Source organism: Carassius carassius, chromosome 47, assembly GCF_963082965.1.
Source record: "Carassius carassius chromosome 47, fCarCar2.1, whole genome shotgun sequence".
Classification (NCBI taxonomy): domain Eukaryota; kingdom Metazoa; phylum Chordata; class Actinopteri; order Cypriniformes; family Cyprinidae; genus Carassius; species Carassius carassius.
Window position 1 is genome coordinate 15715360 of NC_081801.1, and position 25541 is coordinate 15740900.

General features: G+C 36.5%; 1 protein-coding gene across 1 annotated transcript; it reads left to right on the forward strand.

Annotated features, from left to right (window-relative positions):
* The first annotated feature begins 656 nt into the window (after positions 1-656).
* On the forward strand, positions 657-25541 carry pfdn1 (prefoldin subunit 1). The gene is made up of 4 exons (XM_059541725.1): positions 657-790; positions 1398-1564; positions 1660-1744; positions 25097-25541. The coding sequence occupies exons 1-4, from the start codon at positions 758-760 to the stop codon at positions 25178-25180; spliced, it is 369 nt and encodes a 122-aa protein (XP_059397708.1). The 5' UTR covers positions 657-757; the 3' UTR covers positions 25181-25541.

Sequence of the window (25541 nt, forward strand, 5' to 3'; positions counted from 1 at the left end):
CCAATGATATTACTGTTTCACTTTAATAAACAATTGTTTAATAAACATTATGAATGTCTGTGATTTTGTTTTCAGTGTTTATAATACTATAATATATAATGTTATAATATATGTTGTAGCACATTTGTCTTTTATAAATATTATGATATTTAATTTATTTATTGTAAAGTTTAAACTATTGAGAGGTCACTGGGGTGGGAATTAATATGTTATGTTATGTAATGGTATATATCATAGAATGTGCATTGTGCTGGTTGGTTTGCTATAGTTTGTCTTCTGTATGGCAGAAGAAACCAAATAAACCAAAGTGACTCATTTGAGCCATAGTGCAGAACATACATGACTTTACAAGATAAAACTACGTTAACATTTTTATAATTACAGATAGCCTATTTTCTTGAGCAACGTAGCACTGAAGTGAAACATTCCAGTGCAAAACTGGCTGGAAAAATATAAAAAGGCAGCACTGGCTTTTGAAACTTTGCCATTCTTACAGCATTACATATACATCATTCACAATAAATATAAAATATTACACACGTTTAATATCTTATGCACTGTGCCATTCCTGTGCTGCATTATTTTAAGGCTGATGCTGTTTCTATAAACCTACCGTGTGGGCCTATCTAGAGAGCATTTTTGAGAACCCAGCCGTCTGTACGAAACCGAAAATGCTAGTATCTCTAGGCAGACCTGTCACTAGCGCTCGCGACCATCGTGCGCATGCGCAGCGCAGCGCCTCATTCTACTCGGCATCATGGCGGCTCCCGTAGACCTCGAGTTGAAGAAGGTAAACGAGGGAATACAGATTTATTCATAGAACAAAAACGGGGTTATTGCTTCGTCATAATAAATTAAGCGAGTAAAGAGTTTTTAAACCTAGGTAGATTAGAATTATGCCCTGGAACTGCAAAAACAATGTGATAACAATGTGCAACCTCGCTGCACTAGAACCCTTTTCATTTTTATTGACTTATTCTCAGTATTATAAAGTCAAAATATCATAGACATTACACTTTTTTCTACTGTAAACATTTTACAAATTAATATGTATAATACATACATCAAATGATGTAAGAGGCTTTCAAAATATAGCTGTCATTTTGGTTAATTGATGTTTACTTTGTTACTGATTATTCATAACTGCGATATTTTTTGATGAAATGTATGATTCAAATTATAAACCTTTTGCAAAAAGGTTTAAAGAGTCTAGTGTAGTCCATGTAGTTTAGTTTGTAGTAGGTTATATAGAACAACCCTTCTTCATGTTCTTCTTCTATAATAACTTTCTCTTTCACATCCCATAAAACATTTTTAAAGGCATGCGAAAAGACATTGATATTGCATTTAAGATCTCATTTAACTCAAACTGCAGTCCTTACATATGTATGCCACAGGCCTTTGCAGAGTTGCAGGCTAAAATGGTTGACACCCAGCAGAAGGTGAAACTGGCAGACCTGCAGATCGAACAGCTGAGCCGCATGAAGAAGCACTCCAACCTCACGCACGCAGAGATCAAACTGCTCCCTGACAGCACCCGCATGTACGAGGGAGCAGGACGCATGTATGTATGTTTTTGTTGGTGTAAAATCTGCACTAAATGTTCTTTTTTTTTTTTTACTCTGTTCACTGTTTTGACCATCTTCTCAATTTTTACAGGTTCATTTTACAGTCAAAAGATGAGATCGCCAATCAGCTTTTGGAAAAGCAGAAGACGGCAGATGAGAAGATCAAGGAGCTTGAGGTAAGTTAGGACCACAAAAAAAAACAACAACAGCAATTTCTCTTACTTCTCAGCAGTACTGATTTACATGTTTACATCTGGTATTAACATACATATCGAAATCCAATCGCAAGTGTCCAGTACAGTTGTAAACAAAGCCTAAAGCGTTTTGGACCTAGTCACTGAAACCACATTTTAGGGATGTTGCATGTGGCACATTGATTGCGTTAGTGTACATGCTAATATGTAATTGTCTACTCAACCACTAATAAAATACCAACGTTTCACAGTTTGCTGTTTATGCATCATCTAGAAAAATATGATGGAATTCCATGCATATACAGATTACACAGAACAGCTTCTATGCATTGACACAAGCCCCCTTTACACTGCGATTCCGGAAAATGTACGGGATGTATTTTGCTCCTTTCATACTGCCAGTGATTTCCCGGAATATGTGTGTGTGTTCACACACAACCCATAAAGGTCCCGCAATGACACATGACATCATGATGTGACGTGTAATGTACGAGTCGAAAAACGCTTGGCATGTTATACTTTCACTTAAGCTGGTGAACGATCTCTGCTTCAGCGCGGATATTGAGGAGCTACCTGATCTCTGCTTCATTACAGTTTGCACATATTTTTTAGTTGCGAACGTTGATCTGCCTTCGAAAACACCTGGTAAAAGAGTTGCATGATAACGTGCGTCATCTTCCCATCTTCTTGGTGGGCATAAGAGACTTCTTTACAAATCCCAACTCCAATGTTTTGGACAGTAGATACACTGCTACAGTGACTGTGATGTATGCACTCGTGAAAGGAAAGCTCCCCAGCTCGATGAAATCCAATCACAAGTGGTCCAATGCATTTGAAGTGCATGTGCTGTAAGGTGTAATGCGATCAGGTCGACCACTCATGATCAAATCACCCAAGACCGATGTTACTACCAGGTGTAAACAGAGCCCATGTCTTGTGTTTCTGTTCCGATTATACCTTTTCTTTTCTTACCTCTTCTTGAATTTCAAAAAGAAGGTGTCAGAACTGTTAGTTTGTTCAATTGCTTTGTCATGGTTCTATTACAAAGATGACTAAAACCATTAGAAGTAGAAAGTTTAGACAATTCATATGTGGTTATGTGGTTAAGATAATGGGCATACATCGCAGCATTCCCATCACTAAGGTAAAGCCACATGAGCTACATAGCCCTCATGATATACTTATCTTCTCATAAACATTCACATGCTGCAATGTTATATTATTTGTGCTGTCATTCTTTTGCCTGGACCTTTGCTTCATTTGGCATAAAGTCCTTATTTGCGGACCGTGTACATCCAAACCTTGTAAAATACTGCTTAAAGATTTTATGAAATTCATAGTCTACTGACGGTCATTTATTTTAGCCAGTGAGAAAGCTGCACTGGAACTTAGTAGGTGGTCTGAGAGAAATTGTGAAAGGACTGATGTATTCATTCTTGATTCGACTCACCAAGAACTCATTGTAAGGAAACTGTGATGACAAATGTCATCGTCATCATCTACATGTGGGCCTCTATGAAAATGACTGATGCAATGGATTAAGTGTCACATCATGTTTTTCCTGTTGTGGGGTGTTGAATCGTAGATGTTGTCACAGGTTTTGGTGTCACCAGCGTCAAATTTAAATGATCTGCTCTTTCGAGGTTCCTTGGAAATTGGATTGCTTGTTTGTTGGGTTTTTGAGGGATTTCTGATTGTGTTCTAATGTAACATAGACATTATGAAATAGGAAGATTCCAAGGTTGCTGTAGACTATATATATATATATATATATATATATATATATATACATTTTATGTATGTATGATCCATTCAGATTTTTTACTGACCATTTTTATTGCATTTTTTACATTTCTTTTTTATTTTATACAGTAAAGAATTTTAAAAGTGAACTTTCCTTTTAATGAGCTTATTATATGATTATTTAATTATTTATGAAATGTACTTATTACTTTAAAGTCTTTTATAATCCTATTAGTTACATCTTAAATTAATTCATTTGTTCCGCAAAGAAGGATTAAACTGAGCAAAAGTGACAGCAAAGGCATTTCTAATCTTAAAAGATTTCTATTTCAACTAAATGCTGCTCTTTGAACTTTCTGTTCATCAAAGAATCCTGAAAAAAATGCATCTCAGTTTCCACAAAAATATTACATAGCACAAGTGTTTTTTAGCAGTGATGATAAGAAATGGTTTCTGAAGGATCGTGTGACGCTGAAGACAGGAGAAATTATTATAAACTATATTAAAATAAAGAGGATAAGAAACTCCTTTCAAAAACATGAAACAAATAATACGACGCCAAACATTTGAACGGTAGTTTCAGTTTGACGCTCACCAACTATTCTCTAAATACAGATTTTACTCAAAATTACAGCACTTCTTTCTCTTTTGCATGAAGTTAAATGCCAAATTGCTCACTGTTAAGACAACCCATTTTGCAAAATGTGCATGTGATTTTTAGTTTTTAACATTTAAACAACATAGAATATAACAGTAAGACATAAGTATTGAGCTGAAGAAAGCATTTCTCACACATTAAACAGTTCAAGCAAGTTAGCACCTTGTATAGCAACTGGTCATTAAACTTTGCTTTGTGGTAAATTTTTCAAATGCATTTTATTATGTTAAGTATCCAGTCCGTAAACACTGCTTAATACTAGCATTTACTACACACTCTGGGGGATGCAGCAGGCTTTTGCTAGAAACTTCTCTTCATCGTATTTGCATTATCTTTTTCTTACTCAAGGTATAACCCCATTCAGGTGAGAAGTTTTAATAAAACAGCACAGCCTGTCATCAAGGTGTCATATTGTGAGGCGTGCTTCTATTTATATTTCTTGAAAAATATTTTAAGACTATGCAAGTTTGGAAAATTTTATGAGAAGGATGAGAGCAAGTATTTATTTCCTTATGATGGGAATGTAAAGTCATGTACTAAAAATACTTTATTTTATACAATGCACAATGCTGGTAAGTAAGCTGTTTGTACATAGATCATGTTTAAGCAGAATGAGAGATATCAGTGCAGATGAATTGTGTCAGAGCCTCTTGATATGAGTGTATGAAGTAATGAAAGGTGGTCTGTGATGCAGTGAAACATAGGCACAGATGAGACATTTAGTACAGGTACAGTGGTCTAGTTCACCTTTCATCTGTCTGGGTCTGATTTGTCATGCGGAATCATTTCTTCATCTCTCTCCAGCTTTGAGCCTGTGTTGAAAATGTAGATCAAAACGTATAAGTCATGACCTTGTGCAAGTGTTTACCCTCTGGCTACAATCATCAAGTATCAGTATCAGAAGAGTATAGGCACAAAATCCTTCTTTCTTTCTTTCTTTCTTTCTTTCTTTCTTTCTTTCTTTCTTTCTTTCTCTCTCTCTCTCTCTCTCTCACTCTTTCTCATATATTTGTGTTCATTAATTTGGTTTTGTTAATTTAATAACTGTTTACAAATATATACATATAAATCCAATCAAACGTTTGGGATCAGTACAATGTTTATTAAAGAAATGATTGCTAATGAGAAATAATATTAAGTATTAAATTCTGCAAGTATGCATTCAGTTAATCAGAAGTGACGGTAAAGACTTTTGTTACAAAATGTTTTTAATTCAGTCTGTTTTTTAAACTTTCTATTCATCAAAGAATTATTTTAAAAAGTTTAATAATTTTGCAAAAATATTAAGCCAATAATATTAAATATTAAGAAGTCAATCAGACTGGATTCCTGGCTGACAAAAATTCAGATTTTTCATCACATTAAATCCCTTTTCAAATATATCAAAATTGAAAACCATTATTTTTAATTGTAATAATATACTGTATATTTGAACAAATAAATGCAGCTTTGGCAAGCATAAGAGACTTGATGAAGTTTTCGACTATTAATTGCAACATACTGCTTTTGTCACACAGTATACTATGGAAGTAGGCATGTTTGGACACAGGGTTTTTTAAAATATTTATCATTTCAGGTTATTAATGAAACAATAATTGAAATTTAGTCTATTAGCCTGTTAGATATTCTTTGCTTTGAGTGGCACTGCACATGTATGATGTCAGAGTGATATGGAAAATGCATTTCCTTGTTTATCCAAGATGTCAAGGTAAAACACTTTGCATAGTTTGAATAATGTCTTTACTATCTGATCAATTACTCATCCACCTCCCAACTTTGCATATGCACATACTTTTCTTAATGCTACTTACATTATTTGCAGGTACTGAGCATTTAAAAGGAAAATGAGCTAAAAGGAAGTGCACCTTAAGTTTTCACGAGGGCTGTATGGTCATAGGAGTTCACTCATGTGCAGTATTTCTGAGCTGTGTGTGCGTGTGCGTGTGTGTTCTGGCTGGGACTGTGTTCTGCATCGTGTCTGGGCCTGTCTGACTTTGGCTGCGGTGCACTGGGCAGTTTGGGTGTAATTCCAGGCTCAGCCATGACATCATCCTGAACAAATTCAGGGCTGGTGACTTCTGGAACCAGGCCCAGGGCTTCCCTGGTGGTGCAGCCCAACCCCACCATAAGAAATACCTCATCAAGCCCGATGACAGCTGGTTTCATTGCACTGTGCCCGTTACATATCCCATAGTGACCAGGGGTCAGATTCTAAAAGCATTCGTATAAATATATTCTTAACTGATATTTTCTTCTTATTTTCTAACTTAAAAATAAATGTACGAATATTTTGTACATTTTTCAATAATGTTCTTATCTTTTTTTTACCATAAGATTGTACTTCGTAAAGTCAAGTTGAGCTTTATTGTCATTCCGCTACATGTGTGGACATACAGTGGAATGAAATGTTGTGTCTTGCAGGACCACGGTGCTACATAAATAAACATAATAAAAACATACAACACTAGACGTAAGAACAATTATTAGACCTACATAGCTAACTAATTGAAGCGATAATCTAATTAAACACTGTAAAATATTAATTTATTTAGGCTAAATAGTACAGAATTAATAAATACCTGCCATTTATTACTGTAGTCTAGGGGTGTCCCGGACTAAGAATTTTCATAGTCGAATCAAATTTTCGAATCTTGCAGATATTCGACTGATAGTCGAATCATATATTTGGGGGCGGGGCTAAATACATTAACAAGAGTCAAGTCAGACATTCTACTAACATAATTACTGATTTTAACACACAGGGAAAATGTGTAACGAACACCTTGCAGATATAAATGGGGTAAATTATGTTTTATGTTTTGATTAACAGATAACTAACACTTAACGTCGGAGAAACCATAACAATTAACAATTGTATTATTATTATTTATTAATTTTTTTTACAATAGTGTAATAATACAACAGCTCTCATTATAACATTAGTCTAAAACATCAGCAGTTAATGTTCTGCATTTCTGTTTTGAGATGTGCGCGCTGAAGATGACCAGAAGAGTGTCGCATTTGATAGCAAGTTTTTAATCAATGGGATTAAACTCATAATTGCATATAGAATGCACTTCGTTATTTATACAACATAACGTTAATATTAAGACTTATAGGCTATCTGCAAACAGAGCCCAAATGAACATATCTGAGGGGCTCTGAATGAACTCCTTTTGTGGACATAATCTTCACGAAACAATGTGCAGAAACAGCAGCTAAACTCTTAAAATTCACAGCGTTTTAGTATAATGGCCTTCTCATTATAATGGTATGTATATAACTGTCCCAGTCATGGTTACTGTATTTTCTGGACTATAAATCGCATAAATTTTTTTCATAGTTAGGCTGGTCCTGCGACTTATAGTCAGGTGCAACTTATCAAAATTAATTTGATATGAACCCAGAGAAAACATTACCGTCTAGAGCCGTGAGAGGGCGCTCTATGCTGCTCAGTTTTCCTGCAGCCTACCACTGAGCAGCATAAAGCGCCCTCTCGCGGCTGTAGACGGTAATGCTTTCTCTTGGTTCTTGGTTCTAAATAAATGCTACTTATGTTTTTTTTTTTCCTCGTCATGACGTATTTTTGGACTGATGCGAATTATACTTAGGTGCAACTTATAGTCCAAAAAATACGGTATTAATATTCTGCATTGTAGTTTGAACTCAAGAGATGTCACCATAGTGATACAATGAAGCGCTTGACTCAAAATCAAATGAATCTTATATAAGGTAAATAATATATCCAAGATATATATACACCAGCTGAAATGTTTTGAAATCCCTTGTACCCTTCCTGATCGAAAAAATCCAGTCTCTGCCTGTGTCAGTTTGAGTCTTGGTAAAGTTTTAAATCCCTGCTGCCAAGATGCTCCTCTGTCGGTCACAGATTATGGAAAGTGAAACATAACTCTATAGGGGTGGTTGGATTAATTCACACACTTTAAAATATTCATTTGAAGCTTCTTTCTTTTCAGATTCATATTCACCAGGGTCTCCGCGGATCCTTAAAAAGTATTAAAACGTCTTAAATAAAATATAAGTTTTTTAAGGTCTTAAAATGTATTAAATTGCGCAAATTTTTAGAGCTGAAACAACGAATCGATTTGATCTATTAAAATCGATTATTAAAATAGTTGTCAACTAATTTAGTCATCGATTCGTTGCTAAATAACTTATTTGCCGTAAGCGGCTCATTTCGTGCATATTTCAAATCTGCGGTGACCACAGTGTGGCAGTAATGAGCCACCGGAGGTTTTACTCAGCCAGTACAGCAGGAGAAGTAGCGAATAGCCAATAGCTGGCCTCGTTTTATGTCACGTGCTTCCCGAACAGCGTCTCTCAGCATTCAGCAGGATGTGTGGGAGTACTTTACTTTGAGCCTTCAAAAAAGAAGATTAACCTGTAAACTCTGCACTACTGAACTGTTTAAGGGGGCGTTCACATATCGCGTCTTTTGCTCGCTCATGTTCGTTATTTCCAATGAAGGTGCGCAGTATGAACGCTCATAAAGGAAGCGACGCAGTCGCGACGCGCCCGTTTTTCCGATACTATTGGGCGAATGGGCGCGTCCGCACCGCATCGAGTTAAAAACATTTCAACTTTTCAGAATGCGGTGACCACAGTGTGGCAGTAATGAGCCACCGGAGGTTTTACTCAGCCAGTACAGCAGGAGAAGTAGCGAATAGCCAATAGCTGGCCTCGTTTTATGTCACGTGCTTCCCGAACAGCGTCTCTCAGCATTCAGCAGGATGTGTGGGAGTACTTTACTTTGAGCCTTCAAAAAAGAAGATTAACCTGTAAACTCTGCACTACTGAACTGTTTAAGGGGGCGTTCACATATCGCGTCTTTTGCTCGCTCATGTTCGTTATTTCCAATGAAGGTGCGCAGTATGCACGCTCATAAAGGAAGCGACGCAGTCGCGACGCGCCCGTTTTTCCGATACTATTGGGCGAATGGGCGCGTCCGCACCGCATCGAGTTAAAAACATTTCAACTTTTCAGAATGCGGCAAGCGCACCGCGGGTCATGTGACAAGAACTAAATAATCAGCTTCGTCCTTTCCCGTAACAACGTTAAAAGCTCAGCCAAGGTGAAGGAACAGCTGATCATAGCTGTATATGGATTTCCATTTTGAAATAAATTTAGTAGCAGAGCTACTGCAAGCGATTTTTAAAGCTGCAAATCCATTTATCCTTTGCTGAAATTTTTGCGTCTTCAAGGAGAGAGCACGTCATGGTTGCTTAGCAAAGGCAGACGCCTCAGGGGCGCTTCTGCCCGAGCGCTTTGGAAAGAAGGAGAAAGCGATGCGCCTAGCGTTTTCCACGCGTTTTAGGCGCGATATGTGAACGGCCCCAAAGACTTATTCGTGCAGATTCTCCAGTACAATGTTGTTTGCAAGTGTTTAGTCGTAAAAGCTGATAACATTGCTTTTTAACAGTTAACATTTAAAGCTTTACAAACATGTTCTGTGATCAGTTTGTCGTTTACCAGTTCATAATTTAGTCGTGCAGCCTAATTATGACTGAATGAGAGAGGTAAATGTTTAAAGATATTTGAAATGCACTTTTTGTTCTAAGTATTCACTGCTCTTTTTCACACAGCAGGTTTTTTGTGTGTGTCCGATTTTTTTTTTTTCTGAACAACAGCACAGCATTCTTGCACAATTTTTACTGTTGATCCATTAAGCATCTCAGTTCAGTACCTGACATGCAAATCCAGTTGTTTGCTTTTGGTGGTCCTATTCATGCTTTCGTCAAACATGAGAACGAAGCTGCCTTGATTCACACTTAACAGACGTTGCCTTTTTATGTACGGAACAAGTCCAAATCGAGCAAGATAAGAGGTTTTTTCCTTGCCACAACTAAATGTTTTTGCACATTCCGAGTCAGGGAACATTGCCCTGAAGACGGTGCTCACCAGTGATGCGCGGGTTGATCCAAAATGAGCAGGTGCTGCGGTCAACCGCGGTTACGAGTCATCCAAAAATATTTTGTATGATATTCGGGTCGTTTGGAATAAAGATGCCAAATAAACCTTTGTGATTTATATAGTACTGGACACAATCTTAATTTTGATCAATGTTTTATCAATTAATTGCCCGTATTTTATAAATAAGAAGCAAATATATAGCAGACAATGTAATGTAATACAGGCAGCTGTGGTTGCAAGACCTTCACAGTAAAAAATATATGGTATAATATAATATATTGGGTTTTACAGACTTAAATTAAATTCACAATAAAATACCCTATTTTATAAACGGATATAATGGTAATAAACCAACATATTGAAGTTTTTATTGTACCATTGTAATGCACTGATAATCAAGAAAAACTGGTGGTGATGAGAAAGTCACATGATGAACCAAAGCTTTTCTACGAGCTGAGGAGGGCAATACTTATATATAGAAGGTGCACTGTGTCATTCACACAAACACTAAACCCCATCATGGTGACACATGATACTGAAATAATGCAATAAACATTATTTTAACATCATTAGATGTAAGATTTAACCATAATGTACACAACTAATAAGAAAAAAAACTATAAAATGTTATTAAACACACACACACACACAAAAACATCAAATATGAAATGTCATGCAGGGAATTCTGGGAGTGTAACTTTACTGTTTGTCACTGTTAATTATACAATGACTTTTTCATTTTCTCTTACAAAAACTGGCAGTATTTTACTGTAAAATTACATTAAATGCAATTATATTTATTTGCCGAATATAGTATGGAAACTTACATAGTTGCTTACATACACTTACATAGCACTTATAGTCTTTAACTGTTAAAATCACAATATTTTCTTACAGTCTACATGTACTATAAATAGTTGACTATACATACACATAACCTAAAACAGACTATACAAGTACTTTACATGATAACAGCATGATATTATGCAAAAGAGGCATTTAAGGTTAAGAAGCAAGAAGTGCAGTATGATTTGTGGTGCATTCACAAGTAAACATTTGTCTGATTAAGTCCTTGTAACATGAAGTGTTTATAAAAAACACTACATCTAGATAGAAAAGAAGGTGTTTTTCTACAGGTGGTTTGTCAAGCCTTCTGATGCTCTGCTCTTTGATGCTCTGTAACTGTCTTCCTGTTGGCAAGAGCTGGAAGAGACTGTGGGAGGGATGGGTGGGCTCCTTTGAGATACTCATAGCTTTACTTGAGCAGTGTGCAAGAAAAATTTCCAGAATGGAGGGGAGAGGGGCACCGATGATCTTTGCAGCTATGTGTACTGTCCACTGTAGGGTCTTGTGGTCACCAGCACTGCAGTTCTAGACAGTGTACCAGACAGTGATGCAGCTGGTCAGTATGCTCTCAATGGTTCCTCTGTAGAATGTGGTGAGGATGGCTGGAGGGAGACTTTCTCTTTTAAATTGGCGCAGGAAGTGTAGCCATTGTTGCAACTTCGTGAAGAGTGAGGTAGTGTTGGTGGTCCAGGTGAGGTCTTCTGTTGTATGCACCTTTTAGGAATTTAGTGCTGCTGACTCTCTCCACAGTCAAGCTGTCGATAGTCAGTGGGGGGTGGTCAATAGAGTTGACAAGGACAAAACTTAATAATTTAGGGGGTGCACTATGACATATCAAAAAGAGATTATGCTTCTGTCTCATTGCAGATCTGATCTTTTTCATTTTAAGAGCATGCTGAAAGTCAAAAAACCCATTGGCCATAGGTAGGAGAACCGCTGACTTACAATTCATGAGAATGAGTAATCTAGCCAATAAAGTCGCCAAGGCTGTGCTTTCACCCTGCAGTGAGGTCAGCTTGACAGATTCTGGTAAAACACCAAAGAATACCATTAAGGGGTTAGAGTCCTTTGGTAAAAAAAGAGATTTTAGAGAAACACCTAAACACTCTCCCCCAGATGTCAAGACAATTTGGGACACAACCAAAAAGAGTGCAGTAAAGTTGCTGGTTCAGTTTCACAACGAAGGCAGGTTGGGTCAAGTCTGGGTTTAGTTCTGGACCAATGAGTTCTATGCACTACCTTGAATTGAATTTGAGTATGCTAGTATTGATTGATAATGACTGTATTCGAGCAAGGACTGAGTCCCAATCCTTTTTTCCTCAAGTACCAGGTTAAACTCCTCCTTCCAAATCATCCTCAACGGAGCCATTGAGGGGGACAATAGTATACATTTTACAGAAGGAAACATAATTAAGATCAGGGTAAACTGAACTTATTTTGTCTTCTCAGAAACATGTAAGTATCTTCTGTAGCTTCTGAAGGGCTGTACTGAATGAGAAAAAAAGATGTTTAAGCGAAATAAAAATGTACACATCTTCAAACAGCTGTGGATAATCCAGGAAACAACCCAGTAATAAGAACCAAGTGTATGTTTTGAACGGGGTCATTTTATATTAATAAACTCAACTATTATTTTCTCGTTGACTATTTGTAAACCTCTTTTAATGTGAAAAATATCTTAATCAGTCAATACTAAATAAAAATAACATGCATTTTGAAAGAGCTCTCTAATTTTGGTGAAATAATTAACATTTTGCAGATCATGCAAAGTGTATGTGTAATTTTATGTGAAAAGTTGGCCAAATGTAACTAATCCATGATCCCTTCAAATATTGAAGGCCCTGTCAAACAAAGAAGGTAAATATGTAAAAAAGGTGCTGTAAAAGAATGGTCCTTAAGACCTAATGTGAGACAAAACTGAGACAGATCCTAAGTGAATGTTAACAACAAAGTGTTTAACTAAATGAGTGTACTTCAAGGGAATGGGTGCACATAGCAAGGATGTTAAAGTTGCAGTGGAGCAAGAGACAGCTTTCATCAGTAATTTCTGAAGTTGTATGTCATGCTGTAACAAAAAAAATTGCATATTCCTTATGTTTGCTGCCTAATAATATGTTTGAAAATTTGGCAGAGCCAGGCATTTTGGATTCATGAGATGATTTTGACTAATTCATTTCAACTTATTATTCCACATAAAAGATGTAATATTCTGCTGAAAAACGATTAAAGATTTTGGTGTAAGTATAGGAAGCCAACGAAATAAATACAGAAATTTAGTTAGTTCATTTTGATCATATTCACCCTTCCTGTTAAAGAGAGAGGAGGACATTTCCAGGATAGGATTAAAGACTTAACATAATTATATAGAGGGCACATATTGGCTTTGAACAAGTCAGAAAGTTTACAGGTGACCTGGACTCCCAAATAAGTAAAAAACCCATAACCCATAACTTTGGATTCTGAACCCCCGACTTTGGTTAATTTTCAAAACATGAATTAAGATAATTCTTTATGAAACCCAAAATGCTTCTGTCCCTCCATTTAAAATTCCAAGTAGCCAAAACACACAAAAGATCATAAAGGCATAGAAAAAGTAATCTATAAATCAAGTGGTTTAATCCAGATCTTGTCCCTTCATATGATAAACATAGTTCATTTACATCAAAACAATAATCAACATCCTATGCTCTATGTATGGGTGTCAGTAAGTCTAAAATCTTTAACAAGAAGATTTTAGTGAATCCGGCCCCAGACACAAATGTTTTCTGCTTATCCAAACGTCATAATCAATTGTTGGTTTTAAGGCCAATTCCCACTGCGTTGGAAGTCGACTGAATAAAGTACGTCACTTCTCAGACATTCCAAGACCCAACAAACGCTGATTTAACTTGTTCAATTGGTGAAAACAAGTGCCGACCAACGCCAACAGGGGTAACACACTGATCAGACAAAACCTGAGGAACGTGTCTGTTGCCGTTTGTTGGCGTCGGTCAGTGCAGTGTGAATTGGCTTTTAAGGGCACCGATATAATGATGGTGATTGTTAGCGTTTGAAAGACAACCCCTGAGTCACACAAATGTTTCACAAGCCTCCTTGCTTTTTTAACGCCTGTGTACAGTCAAATCGCATAGCTGCCATTTTCCGCCTAGTACATACTGAGACTGCATTTAGACCACAGAGAGCGAATGAACTCATGACTCCTTTGGCCTCGGTATTCACACAGCCTAGACGCAAAGCAATACGTTACGAGGTAACACGATGTTGTCAGCATCTGAGCATCGCCTTGGCCTACACACCACCCTCGTGATCCCCATACATGACTGATGACTCTTCGGGTGACACTAAGCCCACTGCTGGTTCCACTATGAGCTCATAATTGGCCCACGATGCAGGTGGGCTGCATGCCCATAGCGGGGGAGGGTCTGTTGTGAAGCGCGTGAGATAACCTGTTGACAGGGCTGTTATGGATCTGTCAGCCCCCTTCCCTGAGTCTCACCGGGGTATTGTTTGCTGCATTTGCAGTGAAAGATAGGAGAAGCTTGTTATTAATACTCCTGAGACAGCAGGAGGGAGATGCTGCAGATTTAGTTGCATGGCTTGGGTGTCAGTGCATGGGACAAATGTCCTTACATGGCACTTTCATGCCCACATCTTCTTTGAGACACATGATGGGTCTCCTCGCACCCGCTGTGCTGCGCCTCATTTGACTTTGTACCCTTGATCTTGACAGAAGCACAGAACTACACTTTCTTTTAAAAGTGCCCATCAAATTATTGCACCCTCAAAGAAAACTATTTGATAGCATGAAAATAAAACATAAAATATTAGATGAAACCGTTTACAAAGATTCACATCGTCTCTTAGGGCCAAAATTTTGACTGGCCCCTCCACAATAGAAAGATTGATCTTTAAAATGCAAATGATTATTTATTTATTGCAAAGAGAAAAAATAATAATACTGTTCAAATGTTTGGGGTTGATAATATATTTTAATGTTTTTGAAAGGAGTGTTTTATACTTGCCACGACTGCATTTATTTAATCAAAAATATAGTAAACAGTAATATTGTGAAATTTTACTACAATTTAAAATTGCTGTTTTATGTTAATGTTTAAAGGTACAATTTGTAAGATATTTGCAGTAAAATATCCAAAAACCACTAGGCTAGTGTTATATATTTTGTCCAGCTGATGACTAACAATATCTCTAATGTTTTCAACTACTTGTAAATCGTGAGAAAATCCCCATTCTAAACAGTGACACGGGGCAGTGCAGCCGCCTGTCAATGACGTTAGTTACCTTTTGTGACTGCCTTTACTGACGTAAAAACCACATGACAGCAGTGTCGTGGACAAATGCGGAAGTAGTGTCTAGCGTCCAGCAAACCACTAGTTTACTTCAAGCTGTTCCTTATTTACTTCTTTCACATTTTATGGTGGATTGTGTTACTTATTTATGGAACATAATTACTGTTTACCATCTACCGCTGGTTCTGTCGACAAGGACAGCTCCCGTAACGACACAAGAAATGTTTGGGACAAAAGGAGAGAAAGAGCTTCGTGATAAACTTCAACTAGAAAGAGATGCCGGTCTCGCTTGTGTTTTACTCGACATGTGAGTTGTTTTGATTCGTATCTTTACAGAAAACTTATGCTGTTATAACGATCAACAAGATAAGTATTATGGGGCATACACGCCAAACGCTCACTGAAGTTACGCAAGTGTACGGTACCTGCCTGCGCCCTGCACAAGTGGAGACAGTGAAGGGATGTTCAGCTCAACTTCTCACGTGTTGGATGAGAAATTAAACAGACTAAACTGTGACAAAACTTTTGTAAAGTTTTACTTTTTGTAAAGTAGATCTTGCATACATGTTTGAAAAGCCAGAAGTAAATGTCAGTTCTGTATAGGATGATTATTTTTATTTTACCTTAAAATTACATCGACTTAATATTTGATTCAAATCTATATTTTTTTTAACTTGAGACTATAGTTATTTCTTTTTCATTGGCTCCAGTAAAAAAATATAGATGTGAATCATTACCCTATTTTTTTTTTTTAATTGGATGAATAATACACTTTGCATCTTTTTATTTGCACCAACATTATTTGATTTTAACATTTTGGAATAATTTTTTTGTATAGCATACTTTTATTTAGTCTCACTGATAAAGAACTTTTTTTTTATTTAAAAACAAATTAAAAAACTTAAACAAATACTGAATGCTGATTAAGAAACATCTTATTGAATGTGTGTTGATTGTGTTGTTTGGATTGTAGAACTATGCAGTTGTTGACTTTAATTTCACATGGTTACAGTTAATCTTTTCATTTAAGGCCAGTTCTATGTAGTTTCAACCCAATTCAAAAACAAAAGCTAAATGCTGATGCCTGTACAATTTATGTTTGTATTTAATGTAGGCTACTTACTGTACAGTTACTGCCATTAATTTCAGATGGTTACGGTTATTGTTTTCAATTTCAACCGTTTGTTATTGTTATCGGAATCGGCCATGAAAAATCATGATCAGTGCATCCCTAACAGATATAATGTAAATAGACTAGGCAGCTAGTTTAACTAACAATTTATAACATTCACTCAACTCACCCGAGACTCTCCAGTGCAATATATTGGGAAGCTTATTGATGGTGTGAGGTTATTGATGCTTGTAACCTGGAAACTGTTTAAACATCAAATGAAACATGAATTTAAATTACACCATAAAAGCCCAGACGCAGAGAGGGGACTTCATTTGAAATGTCCACCACACCATCACCACTGAAATTCCCGGATTCCTCATTTTTCTGTAGGTGTTTAATCAACAAAATCAAAATGACAGTTTATCTTTGCAGAATGCGAGAACAATGGCCCAGATAGAGCTAAAGTTCCTGTTTCAATGGCACTTCTAAGAATACACCTTTTGTTTCTGCGAGACAAACACTCCTGCAGCTCAAAGCCAGTCAGAATAAAGCATTTCTCTAGAATTAAACCGCTGCAGCCACATTCCTTTGGCAGTTGTCTTTTGTTTATGTTGCTAAAGCTGAATCTCAACTCTTTGCCGCTCATCCGTTCCGTGCGCCTTTGTGGCTGGCCAGTGCTTTTCAGAAGCGTCACCTCTGCCTCTTGTAGCGGAGCTGGCAACAACAAAGGGGCTCTTTTACAGCGGTGTCTGCGCAGTCTATCTGCCCTGTCATCTGTGCTCTGACAGAAGTTACTATGGGCGGCCCTCACTCCCATGAGAGGTTCCATTCAGGCTACAACAATGAAGGCTTCTGCAGCCCAATTCATATTGAACTGCAGAAGAGAGAGCCACAAGACCTCTCTTTGTGCCTTCTTCCGCATTGTTCTGGGAAGGTCAGTCTTCTGAGGTATCTTTATAGTTTTTCCATAACACAACGTGTTTGGGCAAAGCAGAATCTACTGGGTTCATACCTTTGATGATAACCGATTTAGTACTATAATTAAAAAAAATTATCCTGTTAAATGGTGTAAGGTTTCAATTGTGCATGCTAGAATAATAATGTAAAAATAAAGTAAAATGTGAGCATATATTACAGAACAACCTATAAATAAAAAAGTTTTTGTAATATTGCTCCTCTAATTAAAATCTTAACATATACTGACAATCAGATAAAGATAAAAACAATGTACATCTAAAGTTGCTTTTCTGAAGTAAGTTCTAATGCACACAAATACAAAACACTAAAACGATGCAATGGACACAAATTAAAATAAGTTGTAAAATAAACCCCTAACATGCATAGCACAAGAAGCATACTGTAAGAAACGCAATTATAAAGAAATAATTAAAAATAAAAATGTGTGAAGTGTCACACAGGGAGTTCTGGAAATGTTTATGGGGTTTGACTGTAAATCATAATAAGAGTTGTTCTTTTTTCCATAAACACTTTATTTAACAGTATCGTATATACATAACACATGATCAGTACTCGTGTATAAACATACACAGCGACATACACTCAAAGACAAAATATCACCATACACATGACACTAAAATAATGCAATAAACAATTACTTCTAAATAACAAATTATTAAAAATAAAGACATTTTACACAAAACACCCTAATGTACATTATTTATCAGAAATAAGATAAAACAATGTAAAAAGAAAAAAAAAGTGATGTTTCACTCGGGGCCTTTACTAATAATCTTTTACTATTTTTCACTATAAGTTATAAAGTAATTATAGTTTTTACTGTACATAAACATCAATTTTACAGTATTTTACAAAACGTTTTTAGAAAAAGTGATGTAAAACCATTTACAATTTTGTCACCAGTATATATATTAAAAGGCAACTTACTGGTAACTAAAAAACTAATTTGTACAGTATTTTTATAGTTGTTTTTTTTTCTATTACTGATTTATCAAAGAGAGCCGGATTTAAATGGTGCTATTTCATAGAGGAGAGCTCAGTGGAGATGTCCGAAAGTGAGAAAGACACACACATACATATACCAAGCAGGACATTCATGGAGTCAAAAGATTGATTGTTTTACACTCGCCTCAGTAGAGCTGTGTAGGAGGCAAACAGCGCCTAGTTAGTCTTGTTTCTGTTCCTGCACTTAACAGCTAGTTTCATCTTGCTTAACACAGATATAGTAGTCAATGCAACAGTCTTCCACCGAATTTTCCATATGTATCTGAAGCTTCATTTCTTTTGCATATGATTCACAGAGCATACAGGGAAGAGGATTCCCCTGTAGCAATTCAGCTGGAACTCCAGTGTTCTTTTTATAGAATATCTGCTTCACCCAATACGCAAACAAGAGAAATGAGTAAATAAACCACTGGAATAATCTTCTTCAGTGCATTTAGTCAGTTCATTTCCTGAAGGATGCATCAGAATGATTTAACTCAGTAGACTTTTTGAATGACTTATTAAAAGAACTGGCATTTAGTAATTTGCTCGGGAACTGGATCACACAGGCCATGCTTTGTCTCTCATGTGTATCCTGTGAAGACAATTCCATAAATCCTTGCTATATTTGTATTTTCTTTTGTCTCAACACATTTAATACAGCCTGCAAGCACACAACTGTTTTGACAATTTATTTATTTGTCAAAAGATTGGCGGTTGTTTTGTTTTTTGGGGGGAAAAAATTACTATTTTTATTCAGCAAGCTATCTTCTGTTCTTTTAGAATCCTGAAACCACAACAAAAATGTATCATGGTTTCCGCAAACATATTAAGCTGCACAATTGTTTTCAACATTGATGATAATAAGACATGTTGTTTGAGCACCAAGTCAGCATATTAGAATCATTTCTGATGACACTCATTTCTTGTGACACTCAAGACTGGAATAATGGCTGCTCAAAATTTAGTTTTGCCATCAGAAGGATAAATTGCATTTAAAAAAAATATTTTAATTGAAAACAGTTATATTTATTTTTTGTAATAATATTTCACATTATTAGTGTTTTTACTGTATTTATGATCAAATAAATATGGCCTCATTCTCGGTAAGAAATCAAACCGTAGTGTTCTCCACCACCGGTTCAGCATGCACTTGCACCGCCGTTCAACTTAATGAAAACACATTCAATGCGAGTGCCGTATGCTGGAATATGAGCAGTCATTGATGCTGTCATCACCCAGGTGTTAATTTCATGCATGCAGGTGAGACCTGAGCAGCACACGTTGCTATCTCTGTTTAATCTAAACTCATTTAAGCTTTGCCAGTTTAAACATTCATGCGCCATCATCAGTAAACCTGCGTCTCCGAATGCACGCAAATAGAAAATTAGCTTTTTTGTTTTTTTGGTACATGCATTTTGGGTGTTCTCATGGTGGTGACATTCCTTTGTCACGGGTGAAAAGAAACTTTAAAGGCAGCCAAACAAGTTAACAGTGTCTGCTTGACAGCACTTGTTCAACTCTTTCAGGCTGATGAAGGGGCAAAATTCTGTGCACCCCTGTTGGCCATTGTTTTCCATCATATCATTTTCTGCCCTCTTAAATATTTTCATGACCTTTCCCTTGCCTTTCCAAGCACTGTGACCTATAAATAATAGTTTTTTTCTGTAGCTCTCCATAATGGCGAGGTATGGGAAAGCTGATATCAATTGTTGTCGTATCTCTTATCATGATTGCTCAGAGAATATTTTCCCCCTCCTTCTGGCATGCAGACTTATCACAAAACAGATGTCATGGTGTGAAAAACCCATCAAACCTCGCCCTCTCATTAAAAACAAGCAAGCATGTTGGTAACATGTATCATCTGTATCTACAAACGCACATACAAAAACCCCAAAATACACAAGCAGCTTTGTACGTAAACAACAGGCCGGACAAGATTCCAAAAATAAGCTTTCTCTTTAATGAACAATTGGCTCTTGCTTTTTTTAGGACAGAGTTCAGATATTCGTCTCATTCCGCATCCTTGTTTTGATTTTTTGTGTCACATTTGGCGTAGTTTCGAATGGAAAATATGTTTGCATGAATAAAAGCACAACCAAATACCTCTCTTTTTATGCAACAATCATGACACATGTGCCTGTTACTAGGAAAACAAGACAATGCACTCTTTTTTTAATGTCACAAAAAGTTTCAAGGGATAGTTCAACGAAAAATGTAAATTTTGTCAGTTAGACTCTAAACATTCTGGGTTAAAAACAAAGCTTTTTGGGTTATTTGGCAACCCAGCACTAGGTAAATATTGGACAGAACACATGCTGGGCTATTTTGACCCAGCTTGTTGGGTTTTATACATTTAACCAATTTTCTGGGTTGTTTTTTTGGCATAGTGCTAGATCTTAAAGATCTTTAAAATTTAAGGTTTTTCATTTTCAAAAATGCACTCTAAAATTTAGTTAGCTTTTTAGGACATGACAGGAGCAGAAAGAGCAGCCAGTGGGAATCTGTGGGAAGAAAATTGCTATCAGTGAGCTGTTCCAGTTCAAGTAACCCATTAAAATGATACAGCAGGCTGAACTCTGGGTAAAATAAATAAATAAATAACCCAACATTTTTTAGAGTGCAGAAAAACTACCCAACACCTGGATAAAAATCTTACAAAATATCCCAATAAAATGACCCAGCAGGCTGAACCCAGGATTTGGGTTAAGAATGGTTATTTACCCAGCAAGTGTACTCGCTTTCATGTTGTTCCAAATCTGTAATTCATCTTTAAACATAAATGAAAACATTTTTAATGAAACTTGGGAAAATCTGTTCCATCAAAACCACTTAAAAAAGTTAAAAAAGAGAATGTAAAAGTTTTCCATATGAATTGAGCAGTTGAATCGAGAAATTTAAGACACAATCGTTTTATTTCATGGGCCAAACCGGTCCGTCTGTTATAAAAAGTTTGCATCTTTATGAAGCCCCTCACACTGAAGTCACTTTCAAACCAAGAAACTTTATGTTGGTCAGTGTGAATTAGGGCTGCACGATATAACGTTTTAGCATCGATAGTCACATCACAGGATGTGCGTTTTTTTTTAGTTTTTCGGATTATTAGATTTATACTAATCGTTTCCGTGACAGCTGTGCTACCTACACCGGACGCGACAAAAAGCGACTGTTGCAAATCCTTTGAACTTTGTGTCAGTATGTCATAAAAAGAACAAGGGATGTTCTGTGTCGCGCAGTATCCAGTGTAGACAGCATCACAGATTATAATAGTTTTTTTTGTTACATCGCGCTGCTCGCGTCCGGTGTAGACACGACAAGAGCCACGCAGATTTTTCTAACGATATGATCATGTGCATCTAATCAAGGGCGTCATGCATTCATGATTTTTGAGGGGGCACATTTTTTTTGGGGGGGGGATATCTCGTTTCTCAAATATGTGTAGGTAAACGCGTTTTGCACCTTTATAGATTGCTATTTGATCAATATATGGAAATGTAGTCTAATCGATTAACTACACATAAAAACCTGACTTTTTACTTAAGTGCCATATCATGCCATAAAATATTTTTAATACGACTGAATTTGCATTTAATGTAAATTTTAATAACAATATTGTAAGATACTTATTTTAACACTTTCATTTTAAAGAGAGTAAAGAACATTTACATTATCAAAAAACATTTTCATTCACTCTAGCCAGAGTTCAGGCACTCTCAAAAACTCCCATTAAAATCACTGAAGCACTTTACATTATGAAACGAATATCTTACTTACATTCGTACGCACATCTGCACTTTTTGTTGTTTCTGATGAGAGAATTCGCTAAATAATTCAGTCAGCGAGCAAGTGAACAAAACACTGCGTTTCAGCGATGACTCTTCTGGACGTCTCTGATTGGCCATTGCATCCATAAGCGCAACAGAATAGTTTCTGATTGGTTATCATGAAGCGTTGTACGAACGCGTCTGTCTCTGGCTCAGCGCCAGCCAGCGAACGCAGATTTGAATTTAGCAGCTGATGCTGTGCACTGAACGATCTAATCACAACGCTGTGATTGTATCAAATATATAAAAAATATTATTCTTATTTTTTTCGTTTGGAATCTGCATTTAAAATCCACTTGGCTCAGAAATCTGAGGGGGCACGTGCCCCCTCACTTCGAATGGGCACGACGCCTCTGCATCTAATCAGTAAATTTGGTTCCGTGATTACCGCTAAATTGCCATCACCTGCAGTGTCAGTGATCTATGGCTCTGTGTATTAAATGCCGCTCCAGTTATAAGCAGGCGATGGCTAACATGAACACTGAATCCATTCGCGACAGTTGCTTATGGCTTAGGTGAAGGTAAACAATTGATAAAGAAAATGGATAGTTTATTGGTTCACAGCAGTTTAATGTTCCTAAGGCTTTCTGTGTCATGAATGTTAATCAAACAAGAAAACGCATGGAGAAAAAAAAATCACTTTTGTAGCTTTTACACACATTTATTAGATTTAATTTATACAGTGAAAACTATGCAGTGTTATTTTACATTTGATTATTCAACCAGTATACCTGAATACTGTTAGACTTACCAGAAAAAAGCACTGTTTATTTCATTTATATCTTTGTTTTATTATATTTATATATGTTTGTACTTTGTTTATTCTTCTGTGCTGATTTACTCACCTACAAAATCACCCCAATCATTGATTTTTTTTTTTTCCAAATAGAGCTTTTGAAATCACCTGTCATTTTTTTCATTTTTTTTATTTCATATCGCAATATAAATCACAGAAATACAAAATATCGCAATGTGAGTTTTTCCCAATATCGTTCAGCCCTAGTGTGAATCCATATTGCAAAATCTGTGTGGAGAAATCATTCATTCTCACACGCAGTTTGCAATTGCATGGATTTCTGTTAAAATTACTGGATATAACCCATTAAAATTTGCCAAACGACAGCAAATGTAACCATAATCTTAATACTTAAACCTTAATACTACAAATGGGCCTTAACCATACCTAGTTACTGCTTGATTATGGCAAAAATATAATCACAATTATTTTGGTCAATATTGAAATCATGGTTATTTAACACAATTTTGAGTGGGCCACATAACCTACTAAAACTTTATACAAGTGATTTATTTAAAGATAGCAGTTTAAATCAAATATATTTTCTGAAAATAAATGCTATGACATTTGCATTTTAGAGATTTAGAGAAATTTCACAACTTGTCTTTCTCTTTGTCTTTCTCTTTTCTCTGTCTTTTGTTGTTTGATTAATATTAAGCACACAGTCAGCAGCAGGATTATAGAGCCATACGGATCCAATTTACTGTTACACACGTATTTTCATTCTCAACCGTTTACGTTCATATACTACATAACCGACGAGGGTGTATGTGTATAATCACCAAGTGCAAAAGCGCACCACTTGAAAGGGGGCAGAATGGAGTGCAGTAATCGTTTTACCTAGATTATTACATTTTCATAATCGTTGGAGTCCAAATTAATTTCAATTTATTGCACAGCTGTACTAGTAACTTCATAAAATTATTAATAGCTTGCAGGTGTTAAAGAAATTGATTTACAAGTTCTAATGAAAGTACTAAACTACAAAAGTTCGATTACGTGTTAAGGTGTGGTCACATGAACCATTGTTTGCAGAATTTTTACGGACAAATAACAGATACTTTAATAGGAATTAATGCCACTGGGAATTTCGTTTGAGGACATAAGATTTTGCATTGCGTTTAGTGGGTCATGCAGAATTGCGTTCAAAGATCAACGAAAGTCTTACAGGTTTTGGAATGACATGATGTAATTTTTTTTTGGGGGGGGGGGGGGGTGAACTATCACTTTAAGGTTTTGTCACATCACTAGGTTTTTGAGAATCGAGCTATATTAAGCTAGTCGTGTGTGACTAAGGGGGGACGGAGGAAGGGTGGGGTTCCCAGACAGCAGTGAGCTAATGTGCAGTAATGCTTGGTTACAGATGTAAACACATGCCTATTCTTTAATCATTACAGAGATGTGAGCCCACAAGCCGCATGTTTCGACTTATAACCACACACAACGACAATCTGGCACACTTTTGGTTCTTTTGTGTTGTCTCAAAGACTTTCAAATTGTGACATAAGGTAAGAAAAAACTTTGAGCTGGTTCATGTAAATTGGTCCAGAATAATAAATGGCTTCATAATGTGATGTGTGTCGCACAATGTTTGTGTTGATGAATGTCAGAAATGGCTTATTTCTGATGAGATGGTGCCACATTGCCTGGGGCAAAGGTTTTCTGACTGTGTGTGAGTGCGTGTGCACACTTAGCATTTGACTCAGTTCTTTTGCAACACATTGTCTGAAGACTTCAGGTAGAGGCCTGTAACTGTACAGTATCTCGCCGCTAACCAGGTGTCAGCTGATTACACATCCTGGCAGGCATTGCGTAACGTTCCATTTACACTTTCTCTAGCAAACAGCACCTTTGATGTAATAGTCTTCCTGAAGTTTTCTGACTATAAAAGGAAAGGTTTTTCATATTTCGAGACAATCAGAAACCTTTAACCTTATTCATCCTGAGCAATCAATGTTTCATTCACACCAAGAGTGTCTCTGAACACGATCCAAAAAACGATCATCATCTTATCTTATCACAAAGAATTTTAACAGCTCTGTCACGCAGTTTGGGGAGTAAAGGGTGTGTTCAGAAAGAAAAAGCCTTCTGATGTGACCGAGCTTGACGTTATAACCAACTTGTTTTTGTCTTTTCCCTTTGTTTTTCTGCAGCAAAAGAAGACTTACCTGGAGCGCAGCGTTAAAGATGCGGAGGACAACATAAGAGAGATGCTGATGTCCAGGAGAGCCCAGTAAAACACGCTCACACCCATCCACACGCAAAAAAAAACTTCTCCATCACCTTTGTACACCGTGCCCTTGGTTTGAACATGCTTTTGCATGTATTGAAGAATACTTGTGACAGACGAGCCAGCGGGAGTCATCTGTCAGCTGAACACAGGAAGTTTATTTAGGTTAATAGTTAAAAATGAATGTACTGTTGACCGTCTGTCTAATCCTGACTTGTGTGGCCTCTGACACCTGAGTGGTCTGTAAGACTTTTTAAGTTATTAATGTTCTTCAATTGTTCTTTTTTCTATGGTTTTGTAATAATACAAAACATTGTGATTGTAAGCAGGTGTTAACATGGTAATAAAGGTGGCTGTTTAAAGAGAAA